Source organism: Thamnophis sirtalis, unplaced genomic scaffold (assembly GCF_051295495.1).
Source record: "Thamnophis sirtalis isolate CommonGarterSnake01/CBP01778 unplaced genomic scaffold, rThaSir2_p1.2 scaffold_3, whole genome shotgun sequence".
NCBI lineage: Eukaryota > Metazoa > Chordata > Lepidosauria > Squamata > Natricidae > Thamnophis > Thamnophis sirtalis.
Window position 1 is genome coordinate 39,127,749 of NW_028261383.1, and position 22,662 is coordinate 39,150,410.

Below are 22,662 nucleotides of genomic sequence, written 5' to 3' on the forward strand. Positions count from 1 at the left end.
TCATAGCTTTGACTTTTCCTACTCAAACGCAGGACTCTGCATTTGTTTTAGTTGAAATTCATTGCCCTGTATTCTTCCTATTGTTTTATTTTGTCAAAATCCTCTTGAATCTTGACATTGACGCAGTGGTTAGGGTGCAGTACTGCAGGCCACTTCAGCTGACTGTTATCTGCAGTTCAGCGGTTCAAATCTCACCGGCTCAAGGTCGACTCAGCTTTCCATCCTTCCGAGGTGGGTGAAATGAGGACCCAGACTGTGGGGGCGATATGCTGACTCAATTTGCTAAAAATCTGTAAACCGCTTAGAGAGGGCTGAAAGCCCTCTAAGGCAGGGGTGTCAAACTCACATTGTCATGGTGTCATCACGTGGCGTATTGGGATTTCCCCCCCCCCCCTTTGCTAAATCGTGTGGGGATAGGGCCAGCATGTGCTGCATCCAGCACACGGGCCGCGAGTTTGATACCCCTGCTTTAAGGTGTTTGTTATCCCCTTATTTATTTATTTATTTTAAAAAAGGAATGTTGTTTTAACCAATAGTAGGAATAAAAAAGAAAAGACAATTGATGCAGGTACTTTTTTTTGAACATTGTATTTTCGAAGTACAAAGATGCAATATATTTCTTTAAATGACTGGGGATAAAAAAAATGACTAGGTGAAAAAAAAAAGCATTCACAGGTTAAATCCAGGACCTATCTTTGATTTGGTGTAATTCAGTTCACATGTAGGAATCTTTCATATTGCAAATAATAGGGACAAACTAAACGTGTACGAAAGCCAGAAAAACTTTCTACGCACTCTGATAAAAATAGCAGGAATGGAAAAAAGAGACAAAATATTACACAGCCTTTTCAAGTTTTTCTCTGTTTGTCTTTGGGGCAGGGAGAACAGCATTTGCCAAGGCTCTCAAGTGCCGCAGAGTTCGTGTTCTTTGTGGCACTCTCTATCTCTTTGCCATATCTATGCCAACTCGTAATATTTTCCAGTCTCAGGATCAAAGTAGCAGTTTAGGCATGGGTCGTACAGGAGAGTCAGAACTTCATCGTCTTCCTTCCCTTCACCTTCACCTAAAGGAAAAGCCAAAACAACAGATGATGTACGAAAGATTTGCTTTGTCTGCAACAAGAAAGAAAGAAAAAGAGAGAAAGGAAAGGAAGGAAGAAAAAGGGAGGAATTCAACTAGAATGTTTTTAAGTGAGACAACATGCTGTAGGAAATGACTCACAGCTGTACAAGTTGTCTTTGACTTATGACTGGCTGCTTAACAAACATTCAAAGTTACAATGGATCTCCCCGCAGGTACTTATGACTTGGGTCTGAAGCTCCGATGGCCGCCCTCTCCATAGTCATGTCTGCGTTTTGGGCACTTGGGAACTGTCTTGCATTTATGGCTGTTTGCAGCGTCCAATAGTCATGTGACTGCATTTTATGACCGTTTTGCTTGAAAACTGGCACTTACTTCTGCTTTTCAGCAAAAACAGCCCACAGCGAACCACATGCTTGCTTAATAACCACAGCATTGGCTTGATGACAATTATGATTTTAAGTCGAGGAGTACCTGTACTCTATACCAAAGGTCTATTGAATCAGCAGGTTTTCTCTTAGATGGGTCAGAGCAGATGCTCTGGGAAACTTACAAGCAAGCAGGATATTGAAATATTAGAAGAGATTTCCTGACTAAAAGAAACGTCAGCCAGTGGAATTATTCTTCACGAAGTAGTATGTTTCGTTTCATTGGAAGAGTTTAAACAAAGATTAGATAGCCATCTGAGGTGAACTGGGCAGAGAGAGAGAGACTGACTCAAAGTCACCCAGCTGGCTTCTGTACCTCAGGCAGGACTAGAACTCATGGTCTGCTTATTTCTCTCTGGGGCTTTAGCCCACTAGGCCAAACAGTTATCAACTGTGGTGCCACTTGGTAAAAAGAGCACTGGCTTTTTGTCATGCCGCTGCTCACAGTTATACTTTCTTTACTTAAAAGACAACTTCAAAAATAAATCCCTTAAAAAACTAAGATAAACCAATGCTGTCAGGTATTTTTCATATCAGAGAGTTCCAACTGTGTGCTAGTTCCTGCTTTAATTTATTTGGATTGGATTTTAAACCCCAATTAATCTTGAAAGCTTGAGATGGATTCCAGAGCTGAAAAGTCCAGTCAAGTAATAAAAACTTGTAAGCATAAACAGGCGGTAAAGGCTAATGTAAGCATCTTTCTGATACCTCATAAATTGGAAAGTCATGCCTCCTCCAAATGTACAAGAAAGAACAGCAACATTTTAAGTGGAATTGTCCATAAACCCACCACCCAATTTCTATTGGCTGATCAGGCATTGGAGCCACTATCATCCTCCATCTACTCTTCTTGGTCATCATCAACAATCAAAGGGAAGCAACTGACAGGTGGGCTGGGGATTAAAATTGGGAGCATAAAATTGGATACAACAACATGTGTAGAACTCCAGCACAGAGCTTGCTTTGCTATGTAAACTGTGTATACATATTGGAGCCCCATCATATTTGTATATATTGACTATGTGCAATTAAGCAGTGGTGGGATTCTAATAATTTAACAAGAGGAAGGTGGGTCCCATCCCCGTCTTTCAGCTCTGCCCCACATGCAGGATGAGCCTTCCGTGATGGCCAACCTGACCCTGGGCAAACTGGTTGTTAAATTACTCCCCCACCACCACTATCAAAGTGGATTCTGGGTGCTGTGCTGCAATGGAAAAATGGGAAATGGAGTGGCTGGCATGAGGGAAGGAGGAGGAGCAGGGGGAAGAAAGAGGGAAAGCGGGCTTCTCCTTCCTTCGCGCTGGCCACTCTGTTTCCTGTTTCTCCATTGCAGCGCAGTGACCAGGATCCACTTTGATAGCGGATGGTGGTGATAATTTAACAACTGGTTTGCCCAAACTGGCCATTAAGTCATTTTCAATTGCCAGTGACCACATAGTTGTTCTCCATGATGATCTATCCCTAGACTGTTCTTTGCCACGGGAACCAAGTCTGTCCATTTAACTGTTGATCGGTCTCTTCTTTTCTTTCCTTCTATACTTCTGTCATGGCTGACTTGCCCGCGTAACCCTGCTCGCAACCAAACAACAGAAACAGGGATGGGGGAGGTTAAGTATTGGAATGCAAGGAAGGCTTGGGAGGGAGAGAGCCGATGCAGCCTGGGACAAAACCCCAAGGTCAAACACTGGGAACACCCCGAGCTGCCCAGAATATTCCCAAAACAAAATGAATACAATTGATAGTTGGAGAATGAATTGTGGGAAAGTCCAGGGGAAAAATGGGATTTTACCTATGCTCGTTTTTGCGCAAAAACTTTAGAACTGGCTTTGCTACTTCTGGGCCTATGTGGAATTATCAGTTAAGTTATACTCTTGGTAAAATAATGTTCCAGGAGTTTCTTTTGTTTACCAATGGGATGGTTGACACTTCTCCAGCATTAGAGCCTTTTCCAATGAGCTGGATCTTTATATAATGTGTCCAAAATAGGATACTTAGAGCCTGGCCATTTGTGCCTTAAATGAGTACACTGGATTGAGTTGTTCAATCATCCATTGGTTTGTCTTCTTGGCTATCCATGGCACTTTCAGGAGTCTTCTCCAATGACAAAGTTCAAGGGAAACAGTAATGTCCCTTAATCAGCTTCTTTAAAAATCCAACTTTCATTTCCATAGAGGGAGACCAGGGCATTTTACAGTCCTTGGGACACATTTGGTTTATGGGCAGTCCCAGTCCCGCCTGCTGCGCTGGCAACAGTGGGGGGAGGAAGGGTGTTGGCAGTGTCAGGGGTGGGGCAGCCGTCATGGGAGATCAGTGCAGTGTCGACAGGGGGGGCAAGGGGTGTTGGGTGGAGGGTGCGCAACAGCAGCATTGGGAGCAGGGTGGCAGCAGTGGCACTCCACAACAGTCCCAATTTTTCATCTAGCCATAAAGTATCAAGGAACACCATGGCTTGCATGATTCTGATCTCATAGGTAGAGGTATAACATTTCATTTGAATATCTTTTCCAAGGTCTTCCTGGCTGATTACCGAGTGCTAGTCTGTGGTGCATTTTTTTGACTGTACCTTTATTATTGATAGTTGATCCTAAAAGGCAGAAGTATCCAATTCTTCAATATCTTCATTGTCAATTCTAAGATTGTTCTACTTTTTGTCACGAGTTTGGTCTTCTTTATTTTTAATTTTAATCCCACTTCTTCACTGTAATATTTGTATATATACTGTGTCCCAAAACATGCATGTGCAGTTATAAAAATATTAAAATGAGAGCAGCAACGTGGCAATGTTATCCACTGGATGAAGAGAAAGTAGATTAAAAAAAAGGGAAGAAAAAGTGCCTTAGTAGAGAAGATGAAGAGCCTTCGTCCTTGGACCACATCTATCCGTTCCATTATTCAGTTCCCATCTGCAGCCAACCAGATGTTTCCAAAAATTCACAAGGTGACAACTCTCTTGCATTCTTTTATCGCCATTAGTGGGGTGTTCATTAGTATATCGATGTTGCAGATGGTGATTTCATTAAGCTATCATGGTTAAAGTCTGTTGATAGACCTATCTATACTTTTCAAGGACATTAGCTTTTTAAAAAGGTGTGTTGCTTTGTTATTAAATTACTCAATATCCTTTCTGCACTCTGCATTCAACAGCATATTGTCTAGTAAGGGCTCCCTGCTGAATTCTAATCTCCAACACTTATCCAAGAATCAAAAGAGTATATAAATGTGAGATGTGTATGTGTGTGTGTATACCACACACACACACACACACATACACACAGTATATGCTGGGTGATAATGTTCTCATCACTCTGCTCTAACATCTATTCTGCGTTGCATCATTAAGACACATAGAGAAACTTGACTAGGAAATTCTTCAGTCACTTCGTGTCTAGTGGTTCTCAGCATTTTCTAATGGAACAAATTTGTTAAAGCGATGGCAAAGAGCTATGAGCTTACTTGACAAGAGTCGTTTTATAAGATCTAAAAAATAATGTGAGTGATACGAAGCCACGATTCACAGTTGCATGTGAACGGTTTTTTACATTTCATCCTTTCCTTTTGGTGAATGCAGAGTAACCATATTGTATGCTTAGCTTCTTCAAAGTAATGGTTATGCTAACAGCAATGGGTTTACAATGTTTGAAATGAATTATTAGTTGGGAACCTAAAAGCTATGGGCGCTGATAGATGAAGAATGCAGATGGTGGATAGCAGTGACGTGCGGTGAGGTTTATGGCTGGTGAGGCACTGACACAGTGGAGGGTTTCAAATTTTTTTAGACTTGTGGACTTCAACTCCCAGAATTCCACAGCCAGGTGTGCTCAGTTCCGATTTAAAGTGACAGCATTTGTTTTTCTCCTTTGCGAAAGAAGTTTCCTTCTTTCTTTTTCTTTTCCATTCCTCTCCTTCCTCCCTTCCCCCCTCTCAAACACACACACAGACACACACACACAAGTTGGATTGAACTATCTCTCCTACGTCCTTCCCTCTCTCTCTCTCATTCTCTCTCAAACACACACACACACACACACACACACACACACACACGGACACACACAAAGTTGGATTGAAGGGAGAGCACCAGCGAGGAGACCACAGGAGGAGGCAGGAAGCCAGTCAAAGAGCTATACTGGAGCACACATACTTTCCCCCAGCCCTGGAAGGATCCAGCCCAGCTTCACTGATTACAGGTTTGAAAAGGCAACATGGCTCTGCCTGCAATCAAACTACACTTGGGGAGGGAGAGCACAAGCGAGCCAGGGTCCTTCCCTCCAGCCTTTGCCCAAAGCCCCGTACCAGGAGGATGAAATTTTAATTCCTCCCCCTCCCTCCGACCCAAACGTACCTTTTCCAGCTGTTTCAGAGAGGATTTCAACTCTGCTCTTGCCTGGGGTCCTCTGAAGAAGTCCCACCCAAACAAGCGGCCTCTACTATGAGGCAGGAGAACGGCGTACCTCACCTACATCAGGAATTTTTAGGCTTTTAAGCCTCTGCTTAACTCTGCTTGAGCGATCATAAAATGCTTAAAAAGTCAGACTAGAAGAGGCACGCAGTTTGCCTGCCTCATAGTAGAGGGCACTTTTTTAGAGGTTTTTTGAAACAGTTAAGCAGAGTCATCCACGGTGAGGCAGCAGCTAGCTCAGCCTGACCTCAGCTCTTGCCTTTTTCCTTTTACATTTTCTTTTCTTTTCATGATGGGAATGATGAGGTTGTGCCTCCCCTGCCTCACCTGACTGCACGTCACTGGTGCATAGATAACCCTACACTGTATATTCCATTGCTCCTTCCCTCTGGTCCTTTAAGAGGCTATGCTTTATTTCATAACATATCTTTCATACCATCTCAATTTTTTAAAAAGGAGATTGAAACAATTTCAGTGGCTGAACTGCTAAAAGACATTGCACTATATATGCACTTGGGACATAAAGACTCTAAGACGGCATTGCAAAGTGGCAGGTGACCAGTAACTTTTCACCTAGCTTTTTTACAACCCATACAACCAGACTAATATGAATTTTAGCCCATGTATTTTCTGGTAGTGCTCAGTAAACCAAGCTCTACCAGTGAAAAGGAGGATTGATGAGGTTCTTAAATCATTGCCGTTTTTGTAACAAAGATCAGCCACTTCCTTGGGAAAATTAAATGCAATAATCCACTCAAAGAAGAATTATAAGATATTTGGAGGCTATAGGTGGTCCATATAGGTGTCTCTAAGTTTTTAAGAAGAGATTGGATAGCCATTTGTTGGAAATAGTATAGGGTCTTTTGCTTGAGCAAGAGAGTTTGACTAGAAGACCTCCAAGGTCCCTTCCAACTCTGTTACTCTATTGTAACAAGGTAGCTCAAGCTTGATTGGCTCCAAAACAGCATTCTTATTTGGGGTATGTCTATTCTAACTACCAATTTATTTCTCTGTGAGATAGAAAGTGCTGATCACAATGGAGCTACATAAAGTCTACAGCTTGGGTCTATATGATTTTCTTCTCTATGATTAACTCATTGACACAGCTTTGTTTCTTAAAGAGAAATGTCTTATTATGGGATGTTGTTAGGGGAACATTGCACATTAAAACACTATATAAGAAAGGCAAGTGATCTGATATTCTCCAGATGCTGTGAACATCAGTTCTCATCTGCCCTTGTCATACGGCCAATGGCAAGAGATTATTAGAACTATAATTCCAGCCATCTGGAGATACTCAATTGCCAGCCATGATACATTAAGAGGGGGCACTTATTTTATTCATTGATCAGAGAGAAATGGAGCATTTGTCAAAGTTCTGTATCAATCTGAGCTGCCTTTTGAAAGCCCAAACTGATGTGATTGTTCTGGGGTATGCATGCAAATTCTAATTCCTAAATAAATATTTTACTTATTTTTAAATTGGATGTCTGAAGGCTAAACTCTCTGTAACACAAATTATATGTAATTATATTGCTTTGATAATTGGATGACATTATTGGCCAAATTCAGAGGTGGTATTCAGCAGATTCTGTCCAGTTCTGGAGAACCGGTTGTGAAAATTTTGAGTAGTTCAGAGAACCAATAAATAGCACCTCTGGCTGGCCCTGCCCCTTCCTGTAAGTAGACGACAACACATAAAACTGACTTTTCAGGGACAGTACAACGTCTCCTCTCACATCCTCTAATGCATAATACTGAATTACCATATTTTTCAGAGTATAAGACGCACCTTTTTCCCTCAAAAAAGAGGGTGAAAATCTGGATACACTGAATACAGCATTCTTGGCCTACTGAAACCACACCCCTTTGTGCCGAGGTGGCGCAGTGGTTAAATGCAGCACTGCAGGCTACTGCTAGATCAGCAGTTCAGCGGTTCAAATCTCACCGGCTCAGGGTTGACTCAGCCTTCCATCCTTCCGAGGTGGGTAAAATGAGGACCCAGATTGTTGGGGGCAATATGCTGACTCTCTGTAAACCGCTTAGAGAGGGCTGAAAGCCCCATGAAGCGGTATATAAGTCTACTGCTATTGCTATTTGTAAAAATGGACATGCAGAGGGTTTGGAAGGCTTGCAAAGTATTCTTAGAGGTTGGGGAGGGTAAAAATGAGCCCATTTGTAATTGTTTTTGCCACACCCCAGCCCCCAGGAGCACTCTACAAGCCTCCCAAAGCCTCTGCATGTCTCCCCCCCTTTTTTTTGCAAAAAATGAGTCATGCAGAGTGCAAAATCTTTTTTAAAAAAACCTACCTGTTCAAAATCTTGGTGCGTCTTATACTCCGGTGCGTCTTATAGTCTAAAAAATACGGTAAGTATGGAGTTGATCCAAGGCTACTTTCCACCACGTTTATCAATGTCTGAGAAATCTATCACCGAGCATGAATTCACTAAGCCACCATTGTGTTACACTGTGTAATAAGGGCAACTGACAGACTACCATTACTTTTGCTTGGGGGCTGATTGAAAGGGTGCAAAGGATTTACAGAATCAAGTCATCGTCACTGGGTGTTAAGAAGCACTGAATCAGAAAATGGTACCAACTATCTAACGATGCCGTTTGATACAGAGAGTTCTAATTCAACATATATTCAGGAAAGGATTGAGGGAACTGCAGCAGCCCAAGGAATAAAACAGAATTATCTTACAAAGCCAGGCTGCATTTGGCTACTGCATTATAGGAGCAAATGGCAGGATAAGGAAATCACTACTTATTCCATTGATGCAAGCTCAGGAGTATTAAAGTGGCCTTTGCTTCAGGAATAAACCTGACTACATGGATTTGGGATTCTGTTTGAGAAAGACGGCTCCTTGGTATGAAATAAAACTAAAGAAACATGGCACATATTTGAAAAGGGGATTGGTTTTTAAAAAGAACGTTATTCATTCCTTCTCCCATGACTGCATTCCTTTAAGGCCTAAAAAACTATTTCGGAAGAAACAAATACTTCTGTCAAAAAACTATAAAAGGGAGAAAAAAAAACCCAGGTCTTTTGTATATTCACAATGAATTATGTTTCAAATAAAAGATACCAGAGAATTCTTTTACTAGCAATAAATGAAACTGGTTGCTTTAGGATTTCATTACGGTAGCATATAAAAATCGACAGGGATATTCTGTCCAGTAGTAAATAATCATGGGTTTTTATGGCTGATTTTGTTATTTTCAAAGTTGTCTTTCTGTGATTCAGGAAGTACTACCCTTTCAGGTAACAACTGTTGTTCGAAGCACTGATTCTCCTATGACTATAATCTATTTGTCTGTCTTCTGTCTGTCAGTCTGTCTGTGTGCCCTTGGGGTGTGTGTTCTGTTACGATACAGCCTGTTGTGCCTTCAAATGGCTTCCACTGTACAGCACAGTGGAGTTGCCATGATAACGGCTTCACAGTACTCCACAAGGGGCCTCCCTCTGGTAAGGGGAACATCCAACATTAGAAATTATGTTTGGTCAGGGCATTTTCCCCCTATAGATAAATACCCAGACAACGCCAGGTTATCAGCTAGTCCCCAATAATTCTTGGAAATATTATTGCTCCAAGTAAAAATACGATCTTATTGTTATTAGAAGACACAGGATTGCTTTGGACTAAAAGATCATAAGGTTTCATATAAAAATCTACTCATCCCTCATATACAAGTAGTCCTCGAGTTACAACCATTTGTTTAGTGACCTTTCTAAGATACAATGGCACTTTTCAAGCTTATGACTGGTTTCCACACTTATGACCATTGTAGCATCTCCACAGTCACATGATCAAAATTTGGGTGCTTGACAACTGGCATGTATTTATGTATCATGTGATCACTATTTGTAACCTTCCCAGCTGGTTTCTGGCATGCAAAGTCAAGGGAGGGGGGGATCCAGATCTGCTTAACAACCACATATTTCACTTAACAACTGCAGTGATTTGCTTAACAACAATGGTAAATATGTAATAAAATAAGGCGTAATTCACTTAACAAGTGGTGCTTAGCACCAGAAATTTTGGACTCAATTGCAGTAGTAAGTTGCTGTATTTCTGCTGCATTATTCAGGGTGGAAGAAAGTCAATCAACTGTCAGAAATTCTTGCTGATGTATTTCTTGTATGCCTTTATTTTTTCATTTGTTGTTATTGTTTTTCTCGGGTTTTATGATACTAACTCGCAGTGCTTGTATAAAAAAAAAAAAGAACCGCTATACAATATGGAAGCCACCAAGAGTCTTTGAGACTATGGCAGGGCAGAACTCTAACCAATTAATAAATTCAGGAAACACCTCTGGATAGAATTGCAGATTACTTTTTAATATGAAACAGTTGAATAGGATCTTCCATGCAATTTTCTTGGCTTTTAAGATTTCTGAGAACTGCAGCAGAGCTTCAGAAGAAATGGAATTTTCATTAGATTGATATTAAAGGTTTTCTCAGTTCCTCATCTGAAATAATTATTTACTATATGTTTGAATAAAAAAATTACAGTGATAATGAAAGTGGCATGTTTAGCATCTTTAACATTATGTAGTCAGACCTCTAGAAGTAATGCCTGATCTTGACAGTTATTCTGCTGTCATAACATATTGTAAATTCACATCTTTCTGAAAAAACTCCCAGGTTTACATAGCATGATCTGTGTTAAGGAATCCGTGACTAAATTGTCTTCACTCCTGCAATAATTAAAGTACAGTGAAATCTTGATTTTATGGAGTCATCTTCAGCAAACATCTGATTTAATGGGGAAAAAAAATGACTTTAGACTTTGACCCCCAGGTATGGAAGAGTCTGTTTTATGGCAAAGTGGAGCGTTCCGTGCTCCTTTGGCGTTTAGTCATGCCAGCTGCATGATCACGGAGACATCTTCAGACAGCGCTGGCTCTTCGGCTTTGAAACGGAGATGAGCACCGCCCCCTAGAATTGGGAATGACTAGTATATACAGTATGTGCGAGAGGAACCTTTACCTTTAATGTGGACAACTGACATAAATAACAAAATATACATGTTTTTCATAAATATATTAATTGCATGCAAAAATAACATTAATTTTGTCAATTATATAAATTGGGTTTAATGGACAATTAGATTTAATGGACAGCTATTCCTCCACATATTTGCTGTTTGCAAATACACAGTAAGTTCTCATAGGGAACCGTGAAAAAGATGGTGGGTTATAGGGTAGAAAAGGTGAGGAAGGAGAACATAAGTGGAATTTTTAGGCAAATGCCAACAATTTAAGATTTCATTCATGGCAGAATTGCTTCATTAACCTCTTTTCTAAGAAACAGACAGCACAGCTCTATTTCTCATTAGATATAATATACAAGAACAGAACAATGTGGTGTTGGTGGGCTCCTGTGTAGGAATGCTAAAAGAAGGTATTTGGGAAAGCACAACATATAGTAATAGGAGACAAGATATGTACCTCAGGGATGAACTGTGGAGTCCTTCATGCTCTCTGACCTTAGTCCCCCCCCCCCTTTTGCAGGTGTTTCATTACCCAACTAGATAACATCATCAGCGCTATAAGGAATGGGGTTTCCTTAATTTCATAATACATGGACAGGTTAAACCATAATTTCAACTGGGAAACTTGAACATCCTAGATCAAGCTAAATCCAAAAATGCTGGAATTCCTGGAAGCTGGCACTCAGACAAATCATAGGCACATAGAGATAAAGAACATTTATGTAACATTCAAAAGATACAATAGAAAAGTTAGAAAGGAAAAAGGCTAGAACCTCTCCAATCAACACTCAATCAACACTCAGACAGAGATTTACACCTGGATTAACACCAGACAATCAAGCAATAAACAACAGTCCTGTTAAGGAACTATCAAAGGTAAAACATCACACCCACCAACACTGATAGGATAAGCTCCTATATATAAAGAGAGAGCAAAGTTGTCTCCCTTTTAGCACTGAAGATGTTACCTAGCTGCATAATGAAATGTCTGCAAAAAAATAGCCAAGCTCGGAGAGCACCAAAGACTCCACAATTTGCATACTACCTGGCAAGTGGGGGAGTTAATGGCATGTTGTTGCAGTTTCTAGTATCCTTTTTATCTCACTTCAATTCAATGGCAATTTTCTCACGCATTCTTACCTTGGGCACTTATGTTTGCTGAGGCTTTGGTATATTCTGCCACCTGTTGGCTAGGAGGAATGATAGGAGGGCTGAAGACTTGTAGCCAATCCCTGAAAAACACAATTTAACTCATCAGATTTTTTGAGGAAAACACAGATAAGCTTAAAAACTATTCAATGCAGGTTGGCACAACATAACAGGTCCTTCTCTCCTTCATCTCCCCTATGACTTCGGCTTCTTCATATAGCTAGTTCCAACTTTATAGGCCTAAAAACATGATGTATATGTATATGTATTTGGCAGTACATTGTGTGTGTGTGTATATGTGTGTGTGTGTGTGTGTGTGTGTGTGTTGTTTTTAGAGGTTACATTCCTAGAACATGGGCCAAATTATCCACTTTTTATAGCTTTCTCATCATGGGCAGGCAAGGGTGGCCTGCTGTAAATCTGCTTTATATTTGGCAGACTAGCAATTGATAATCCTGTATTGTGAAATACAGCATAATCAATAAATTATATTAGACACACTGCATTACCTGTTGCAATATATAGAAGGACGGGTAGTGTCTTAGGGTGAGATGCATAAATACACATTTGTGAGACATGATACTCCATAAAAACGTCCTTAGCAGGGCAAATTTAAAATATCTGTAAACAAGTAAGACCTTTATGCATATGTGTACACATGAATTCAAATTAACGCCAAGTGTGATATATAAAAAGTCAAAAGTCTACACAACAGTTCATTTCATAAAATACAACACATATGAAAGGAATTACGATACGATGCCAAAGCATATGGCACTATAAAGTGTTTTTCTATCATTTGTTTCTAACTCATTATGAAAAGGATGAAAGACAAATGAGAGAAACTAAGGTACAATGATAGACATGGAGTAAAAATCTGACAGTAAGGGTTCAGGTCTTATTCTGACCTAGGCTTCCTGATACAATAAAAAGCACACAATTAGGTCCAAAATCCCTCTTTTTATTTCAAAGGCTGTGAATTATATTCATTCACAGTACGGTAATGAGTCCCAAATAGTATAGAGTTCTACAGGAGGCTGCCGGAATAAGGCTGATAAGCACCCACCTTTGTCTTTGAAAATGCTGCCAAAGACTTAACTGGCAATTAGCTTGGCAAGGCCACATGGAGCAGAGTCCAAACGTATTTTCAGAAGGGAAACTGACCAGCATGAACCAAGTTGCTTTCTGCAAAGGCTCATGTGCCTTTGCTCCTCCTTTATATCCTATGGGAGGGGCCAATCACCTCCAAACTTTACTCCTGAGTTGTCCCTTCTGTTTTAACTGTTCTTGCTTTCTGGCAGTTCTGCGCATGCGCGCACTGGGAAGAGGGGGAGTCTGTTCCTCTGCCTCACTGCTGTCTGACTCTGAAGGCTCCAGAGGCAGCAGATAACTCCCAGATGGCCTTGTCCCCCTCTCTGCCTCCGACGCAGAGCCCTCGTCCGAGTCTTCCCCAGACTCCAGGACTGACCCATGTTCCTCCCCAACCTCCTCACTGTCCGACTCTGCTGTGAGCTCTGCAGGCCTCTGGCGGACCACAACAGGTATCAAAGGAGGAAACCCAACTGAGATTACTCAACCCTTGATGCTTCTGGAAGAACACTATCTGAAGTCGTGATTAAAAAATCATTTGTCAAGAAAACCATCAAGCTGGAGCAGATTCAAATGATTATTTTATTACTCCCAAGCTAGCAAATCCATCATGTCATTGATCTCTTGGACCCGGAAATGCCAAGAACAAGAATCAAGGTCACATAAATGTTATGTAGCAAGACTGAACATTTGTACACCCCAGGAGAAGAAGACTGCAAATAAAAAAGGAATTGTTTTACAACCAATAAAGAAAAACATAACAACAAGTATGAGGTATCTCTGTCTTGTAGGCATTTACTCCTAGATATTAGAAGAGGAGAGCTGTGCTAACTGATGTCTTTTAATAAAATTCATTTGTTGGAAAGGTACAACTAGGCTCTTCTGACACAACGGGGGATTCAGCGTAGCAGCTTTGATGTGTAAGTGCAAACTCTAATGGTTATTCTAAAAACCTGACCCACTATTTACAGTAGAGGGAGATAAGAAGTTATGGGAGTCCTGCCTCTTCTAAAGGTGTCTGATGATTGATTGGGACACACACCAACACAAAAACCTGTAAAAGCACAGGGAGAAGTGGCTTGATAACACTATCACACTCAACCTCTTAAGAAACCACCCAAGCAACCTTGAGAGCTTGCAAGCATTTTTTTCAAATGAAACCTAAGTCATTCTCCTCTCCCTATAAAACAGGAAAAACAATTGTCAGTTCAGTACATGATGGTGGCATTGGATGGAATTAGGAGTTCCCACTAATGGATCAATCAATCAATAAAAGAGCATTACAACATCTTCTCAGCACTTTGGGGCAGTGTCTGACCTGATCCATCTAGAAAGACCACTTGAAGTAAGTGGCTGTTTGAAAAAACAGTCACCTTTCCTGTAGAATAAATAAATAAATAAATAAATAAATAAATAAGTGTGTGTGTGTGTGTGTGTGTGTGTGTGTATGTATGTATGTATGTATGTATGTATGTATGTATGTATATATATGTATATATGTATATATATATATATATATATATATATATATAATTACTGACATTGGATCTGTAGAGCATACAGTAATGTTTAGAGTTGATTCGCCAAATAATGAGGCCGTGCTTTCAGAACTGAATCTTGGCTCATTAATTAAGAATCGGATTCTTAATCATAAAAATATATACAGATCTCTTTGCCAACCTTGGAAAGAGACAGCCATCAAGTGATGTATCAAGAAAGCATCAAGTTTCCCGTCTGCAACTATGTTTATTTTATGAAATATTTTACGTTATGAAACACCTTTCATTTCAAAATGTGGGAAAGGTAGAATGGGGTGAGGTAACAAAGGAAGAAGACAGAATTTTCCCCAGATGGGTAAGAGGATTTATTTATTTATTAGACAGCTGACCAACCTTTATAATTGCAGTTCCAGGTGATGTACATCAAATACAGCCTGTACTTCACATCACAAATAAAAAAATAACAATCCATACAACCAGTGGTGGGACTTGAATAACTTAACAATTGATTCTCTGACTGGGTAGGCGTGGCCAGTTGGTCTTGTGACTGGGTGGGTGATGTCACTCATCACACACAGCCCCGCCTCCCAGTCACTTGCTTCAAAGGCAGAGATAAGATTCATCCGGTTGGGGCTAATCCCACCATTGGCTGGCACTGCCCCCGCCCATTTTTTGGCCTGTTTTCAGGGCGTTTTTTGGGGGGCGTTTTCCAGCCCGTTTTCAGGCTGTTTTTCAGGGCATTTTCGGGTCAAAAAATGGCCCGGAAAACAGGCTGAAAAACGAGCGGGATGGGGCCACCCAGTGGTGGGAGTTGCTGGTTCGCTGAATTGCACAGAATCTTAACTACCACTTCTCCTGAATTGGTGCGAACAAGCAGTAGCCCATCTCTGCATACAACTTTCATAATAAAAACAAAGGGAATAAATTAATGCACTGAACAACATACATATATATTAGGCAAAGGTTTATCATTTTGGGTTATTGAAAGCTTTACATTTCCTAGAAAAATGATGTGTTTGTTTACCTCTGCAAGGGTGAAATCCTCCTGGTTCGGCCAAACCGGTAGGGACAATTGTCCCTGGTTCCGTAGTAAAAAAGAGCTTCCAAGGATTGCGTGGCTCAGCTGTGAGCTGCGCGATCGTCGGAAGCTCCCCCCCCACTTTTTAAAGTATTTTTTTCCTGCCTATTAGTCCAAACCGCCAGGAAAAGAAAGGCTTTAAAAAGTGAAAAGTTGGCCACGCCCACCCAGTCAAATGACTCCTCCCACCCACAGTAGGCAAAAAAAAATTAGATTTCACCACTGGTTGTGCCGTTCAGTGTATCTATGGAGTCCTTGGAGTTCTTAGAGCTTAGTTGTTTTTCTTGCAGATTTCATCATCAAACGTGGTAGGATAATCAGAGTATATGTTCCCTCCTGAATCTTACACCCTGCCCCTATATTTGGACTGTCTCTGAGATCTCTTTGCATAGCCTGCACCTTAGATTCTGTCTAGTGTGGTAGACACTTGTTTCTATGGATCTGGTGCCTATTCTTTGATGCTATGATCAGCGCCTCAGTGCTATCTTTTAGTCCAGTCCTTTCCACCCAACAGATTAATCCCAACAGAAAGTCCTCCCACATATAAATACTTCTTGAAATCAAGCACAGTGGTAAAACAACTAATCACTGAATAACTTGCTGTCATATATCCAATTCCTTATGAATCATTTTCTACAATAGAAGTGCATTTATGCTCCATCTCTCCCATTACAAAAAGGGGTGATTTATGTTCTAAATGCTTGCTAATGGTGGCTTTCTTCTTTATGTCAAAGTATCTGGATAAATGACACCATGTTGTTCTCATTTTCTAGTCTAGAGCCATTAAAGATAACTATTGCCCTAAATGTTACATTTACTTCTAAAATGAAATGTGAAATTCCCTTTAAAGCAGTGGTGAAATTCAATTTTTTTTACTACCGGTTCTGTGGCCGTGGGTTGGTGGGCATGGCAGAGGAAGGATACTGCAAAATCTCCATTCCCTCCCCACTCCTGGGAGAAGGATATTGAAAAATCTCCACTCCCACCTCACTCTGGGGCCAGTGAGAGGTGGTATTTGACGGTTCTCCGAACTACTTAAAATTTCTGCTATCGGTTGTCCAGAACCTGTCAGAACCTGCTGAATTTCACCCCTGCTTTAAAGAGGATTATCACCTTCTATAGTGGTAGCACTCAGAAGCTAGATGCTATCTGTGAGAATGGCATGGTGAGAGCAGCAGCTCCTGGCCAATAAGCTTAAAAAGATAGAGGTAAATAATAAAAGTAGAATAATATACTTCAAGAGTGAGGGCAGGGGAAGCTCTGTAAGAATAAAGGAAGCCAAGCTATCTGGTAGAAGAAAATCCAAAGAAGGAGACAAACCTCTTTCGTACTCTTCCTGAGATAACTATATTGGTTTGATTTAAGCTTTTAGATAAATTTGGATACCAGATGTGGTCTGTAATGGGCCTGATATGGAATAAAGGTCATGTAGTTACATGAAGAAATGGCATGTCAAAGTTATTCAAAAGGGACCCAACTAAATATATATTTGGATATAACCATTATATATCAAAATTAACAGATATCCCCATGAGTATGTTACACAGAAGTAATAATAGAAAACACAGCAAATTTTATGGAAACTGAAATTATTACTAAATGCATAGTCAAGAAAAGACATAATGCTAATAATAGGGGAATGTATAAATTAGAGCAGAGTTTCACAATCTTGGCAAATTGAAGGCGAGTGGACTTCAAATCTCAAAATTCCCAGCAATGGCTACGTAGGCTGTGGAATTCTGGGAGTTGAAGCCCATATACCTAGAAATTGACCAGATTGGGAAACCCTGAATTAGCGAAACAGACAATAGTACTGGAGATAGGTCAACATAATTTTCTGAAAAGGCATTTTTTGTTCAGTGGCAACATCTGTCTTGAGCAACAAAGCAGATAATGTAGGAGAAGAGCCATGCTAGCCCATGGTAGTCCAAAGGTTATGCCTTTCAATAAAAGTTGATAGTTGGAAAAGATGTTATCAGACTCATTCTGTTTTTTTAATAACATAAACAGAAGTACATCTGAATATTGGAAGGGCAGCACCAGAATCAAACTTACACAAGAAACAGAAGAAGGAAAAGTCCAATTCAGTAACTCATAATTATTCACTGCAAATTGTGGAACAGAACATGAATTATTTCTTATATATGTTAAACTTGGAAGTATAAGAATTTTTTAAAAAAAATACATAGGTGGGCCAAGAAGATTTGATTTGGACAACATGTAGCCCCAATATAATAGAGTCTAGGAGTAGATTTAGTATACTTAGCATATATTTCACTATAGGAAGATATATGAGACATTTCAAAAACCAAAGTGGAAAAAAATCCCAAAATATTAAAATTCTATCATCATAGTCAAAGTTGGTTGTAGATAGAAGATGAAAGACTTGAGCAATAAAAACGCATAATGATTGAATGCCACCTTACAGCCCCAAGCAAGGAGATGCAAGTTAAGTCAATTGTGAGTGTCAACAAATATAAGAAAATGTCAAGAAAAGGAAAATGATAGATTTCTTTTATAACATCAGAGAATTTACAAAACTATAATAAAGTAGAAACACTTAGGAGTAAATATGGGTGAGATATAACAGAGGCAGATTAAGATGAAGATGAAACGGCTATGAGCTTACAGAAATGCTTGCAAAACTTGTTTGCCTGTTTATCTATACATATCTATACACTAGCTGGATATCCGTGCTCCGCTACAAAATTTATCAGGCTTCATAAATCTACACTTACAGCTTGAAAATTAATGAGTAGTTACCATCAACCTCTCCTCTCCCCTTCTGCCCCTCAGGCTTGTCCCACAGAATCCTCCTCTATCCTACCCCCTTCTCTCCCTCAGGCTTGCTCTACAGAAGCCTCTCCTGTTCTCTCCTCTCCCTCAGGCTGGCCCCATTGAACCTCTCCTATCCCCTTCTCTCCCTCAAGCTTGCCCCACAAAGGCCTCTCCTATCTTACCCCTTCTCTCCCTCAGTCTAACTCCTTAGCACCAGAGAGTTTTTCAGGTGCGGAGGGAGAATAGCAATAGCAATAGCAGTAGACTTATATACTGCTTCATAGGCCTTTCAGGCCTCTCTAAGCGGTTTACAGAGAATCAGCATATTGCCCCCAACAATCCGGGTCCTCATTTTACCCACCTCGGAAGGATGGAAGGCTGAGTCAACCCTGAGCCGGTGGGATTTGAACCGCTGACCTGCTGATCTAGCAGTAGCCTGCAGTGCTGCATTTAACCACTGCGCCACCTTGGCTCTTAATAGAATGTCTAAACTGCCAGCCCACAGGCTGGATGAGACACATGCTGGCCACGCCCATGTGGCAGTTGGAACAGAGTTCTTTTCAGGTGGGGAGGGGGAGTAGAACCTCTAACTCCTTAACATCAGAGCGTGTTAATAATAATAATATAAGAAATATTAATGATCTGATGATCATTTTGAAAAATCCTTTGTTAGTGAGCACCTAGAAGCCAAGAGGAACATAAGTGCCAAATTTCAAGTTTGTAGGCTTTACGGTTCTGGTGATTTCATGATGATGTGTGAGTAGTATTTTGCTTTTATATATATATATATATATATATATATATATATATATATATATATATGTATATGTATATGTATATGTATATGTATATGTATATGTATATGTATATGTATATGTATATGTATATGTATATGTATATGTATATGTATATGTATATGTATATGTATATATATATGTATGTGTGTATATATATATATATATATATATATATATATATATATATATATATATATATATATATATATATATATATATATATATATAGAGAGAGAGAGAGAGAGAGAGAGAGAGAGAGAGAATATAGAATCTACATAATTAGAAAACGAGGAAGGACCAGAATAGAACAGCAAACATAGATGAAACCCTTACTGAGCTAAAGCTGCAGGAGAAGAGGCAGCTGATGTACTAACAATGATGCCAACCAATACATAAAATTATGTGGTGTAGACTCTCACATCACTGTCATTCTGGTTTCTTACATGCCTATTGCAAAGTTCTCTGAAGAGTATTCCTTCAGTTTCTTCAATCCCGGGGTGCAAAAACTTCTAGTTGCAGAACATTCTGAGATGCCTCCCAGCCTCCCTATTCTATCTCACTTATATAGTATTATAAATGTTACTTTAATTTTTTGGCTTAAAATGGGCCTCTGAGCTTGCTTAGAAAACAACAACAACAACAGGGATCTCAACTAAGTGCTTTCTGAAACTGCTCAAAAATAACAAATCTAAACAAAGGCAATAACAAGCATCAAGTATGAGGGAGCACTAAAACAGCAATATTGTGATAAATTAATGCCTTAGTTCAGTTTTTTATTCCTCCCATGGTAGCTATTTTGTGACTAGGCAATCCGCCATTCGTGTTTATATTGGTGTCCACTATTGGAGGCACATCTGAAACTCTCAAGTTTCCAGATATGCCTCTGAGCACAAAAAGGCTAGGAAGGGTCTGCTTTACCATGTGATTGAGATATTGCCAGAAGTGGAATTCTGCTGGTTCACCCCGGTTTGGGTGAACCAGTAGTGGCGGCGGCGGGAAGTTTTGCCTACCTGCCCAGGCATCATCACAGATGCTCTGTGCATGCGCAGAAGGTTCTGTGCATGCGCAGAAACACTCAGCGCGAGCGTTCCCAGTTCCAAACCGGTCTCAAAAGTAAGAGTATTTCATGCCTGGATAATGCTCCACCACCATAATTCACTGCCAGACTATGAATGGGATTAAAAATATGAGTGCTTGCCGTTAGCAGTGAGGGAAAAGCATGGATTGGGAATAAATCTGAAGGCAGGTTCAGGTTGTCAGGAAGGGGAAGTCCTCTCATGCTGAGTTTTCCTTTCCTCAAGGCTGAGGATGATGACAATTAATCAATACTATTAAGTTACACTGAATGGAAGGAGCTCAGCTGGGACAGTGTTTGTTAAAAATTATTTTAATGGATGATGTGGGGTGGAGGCGGTTCTTGCCAATTCTCTTTGCCAGAATTTGTTTATGTATATTTATTGGTTAAATTTATATGCCACCCATCTTGCCATCCAAAGTGACTTCCACTCATGGCTAATACAGTGGCTGCAAACAGTTTTGAAATTGAAACTGGAATGTCGGAAACCAAATCAAGAGGCATTCCCCCTAAAATCAAACCACTTATTTATCACATAATTTCTCATATTCCCTTCTTTAAAACAAAATCCAAAAATAGCTTCTGAAGATGCATTCTTTGATGTGTGTCCAATGTGAGCACCTTAATCTGTTTTCTCCATCATTTCCCATATTCAGATTGGGTGCCTTTAAGCTTTTACGGTCCCACGAGTGGAATAAGAAGAGTTAAGCATTTGAGACAAGCAATATAAAGGATGAAAACAAAACATATGGAAGGTTTAATGAATTCTCATCCAATCCTTCCCCCGCACACTTAAGTATTCAAAGGAAGATGATAACTTGGATTTTAGGTTAACCCCCCTCCAATCTCCAATACTGTTAGCAGAATTTGCCTTAAACTTCTTGTCACCACCGCAGGAATAAAGCAATCTAGCATCATTTTCATGACTGCACAGAGAAAATTACAGAACACCATGGATAATGGCTCCTCTAGGAAATAGAGGAAGCGTTTTGCTCCACTAAATAACACAATTTGTTGGGGGAATCCTATAATTAAGAAGGGAATTTGGGTTGGCTAATCCATGATTCTTCATGCTGCCTACTTATTACCTTATTCAACCCGATCTACTTTTTGAAAACTGTATGCAAAAGGTTTTGAATAAATGTTTGAAAAAAATATTAAAACCACATTCATGCGGCACTTCAGAGATTGACAAAGTTATGTTGTTAAAAGTCAGCACTGAATTGATGGCACACAATGGGCCAGTCAATGTATTGTGGAATAAGGGAATTTAGCTTCAATGAGACACAAGTAGAAATATATTTATTTTGAAATGCTTGTTGACAGAGTAGAGCGTGTAACATTTCTACGAAGAATGAGAACCTAAAGGAAAATGGCAGTTGCTACTACTCTAACGTTAATATTCCTTAGCTGATGGCATAAATGAACTTAGCTGATCTCAAAAACTAAAAGGAGTTAGACCTAGTTGATGACTGGCTAGAAAGCTACCAGAGTATTCTAGGACCTTAGACAAGATTGAGTAATTGAAAAATGCCCTGGAAGAAGGCAGCAGCAAATTTTCAAGTGGTCACCAAGAAAACAAGGACATATTTATGTACTCACCCAACAGCCCTTTGAGGTAGACCACACTAGGAAACAAAGTCATGGAGGCTAATACAACTTCTGGCACCTTTGGTGCTCTCAGAGGTTGTTTCTTTGTCTGTGAATGTTTCATTAACCTACTCAGAAACATTTTCATGCAAGTAGTATGATATTTCCTGCCTGCTTATATATCACTACTTTTATTATAACGCTGTTGTAACAGCCTTTTGCAAGTCTGAATATGCTTCCCTCTGCCTCCCTTTCTTTTTGAGACTGTTAGAAAAGTGTCTTGACACTATCTCAGATTCATTTATCTGACTGCCTTAGTAGCAGCTTTTCCTACTGTTCCTCATGGTCATTTCTTCTCCCCATTACATTACGGCTGTCAAACTCCCAGCTCGCAGGCTGTATGCGTCATCCGCTGGCCACACCCACACCCAGTTTAGCAAAGGGGAAAAAAGTCCCGATATGTCACATGATGTCACTGTGACAACGTGAGTTTGATACCCCTGCATCAGAGTCAAATGCATCTCAAAGAGACTTGATTCCCCCCCTCTTTTTCTAGATTATTCTCAACAACCTGTGCTTTCCACTGCTGTTGTTAAATTCCTGAGTTGTCAGAAATCTGTAAGAGCATGACATTTGCTGCCCTGTCTCTGTGGATCTCTATTCTGCCTAGCAAAGAATGCTCTCCTGATTGCACACACGCA

At 40.1% G+C, this 22,662-nt stretch overlaps 1 protein-coding gene across 5 annotated transcripts in view; it reads right to left on the bottom strand.

Annotated features, from left to right (window-relative positions):
* Positions 1-578: 578 nt before the first annotated feature.
* Positions 579-22,662, bottom strand: part of CFAP20DC (CFAP20 domain containing) — a 184,933-nt gene continuing 162,849 nt past the window's right edge. For all 5 annotated transcript variants that reach the window (XM_087708783.1, XM_087708784.1, XM_087708781.1 and 2 more), the window contains 2 exons: positions 12,047-12,138; positions 579-1,064 (listed from right to left, as the gene is read on the bottom strand). In XM_087708783.1, coding sequence (XP_087564909.1) covers positions 958-1,064; positions 12,047-12,138 — 199 coding nt within the window. In that variant the 3' untranslated portion in view covers positions 579-957. The remainder of the gene's footprint in view (positions 1,065-12,046; positions 12,139-22,662) is intronic.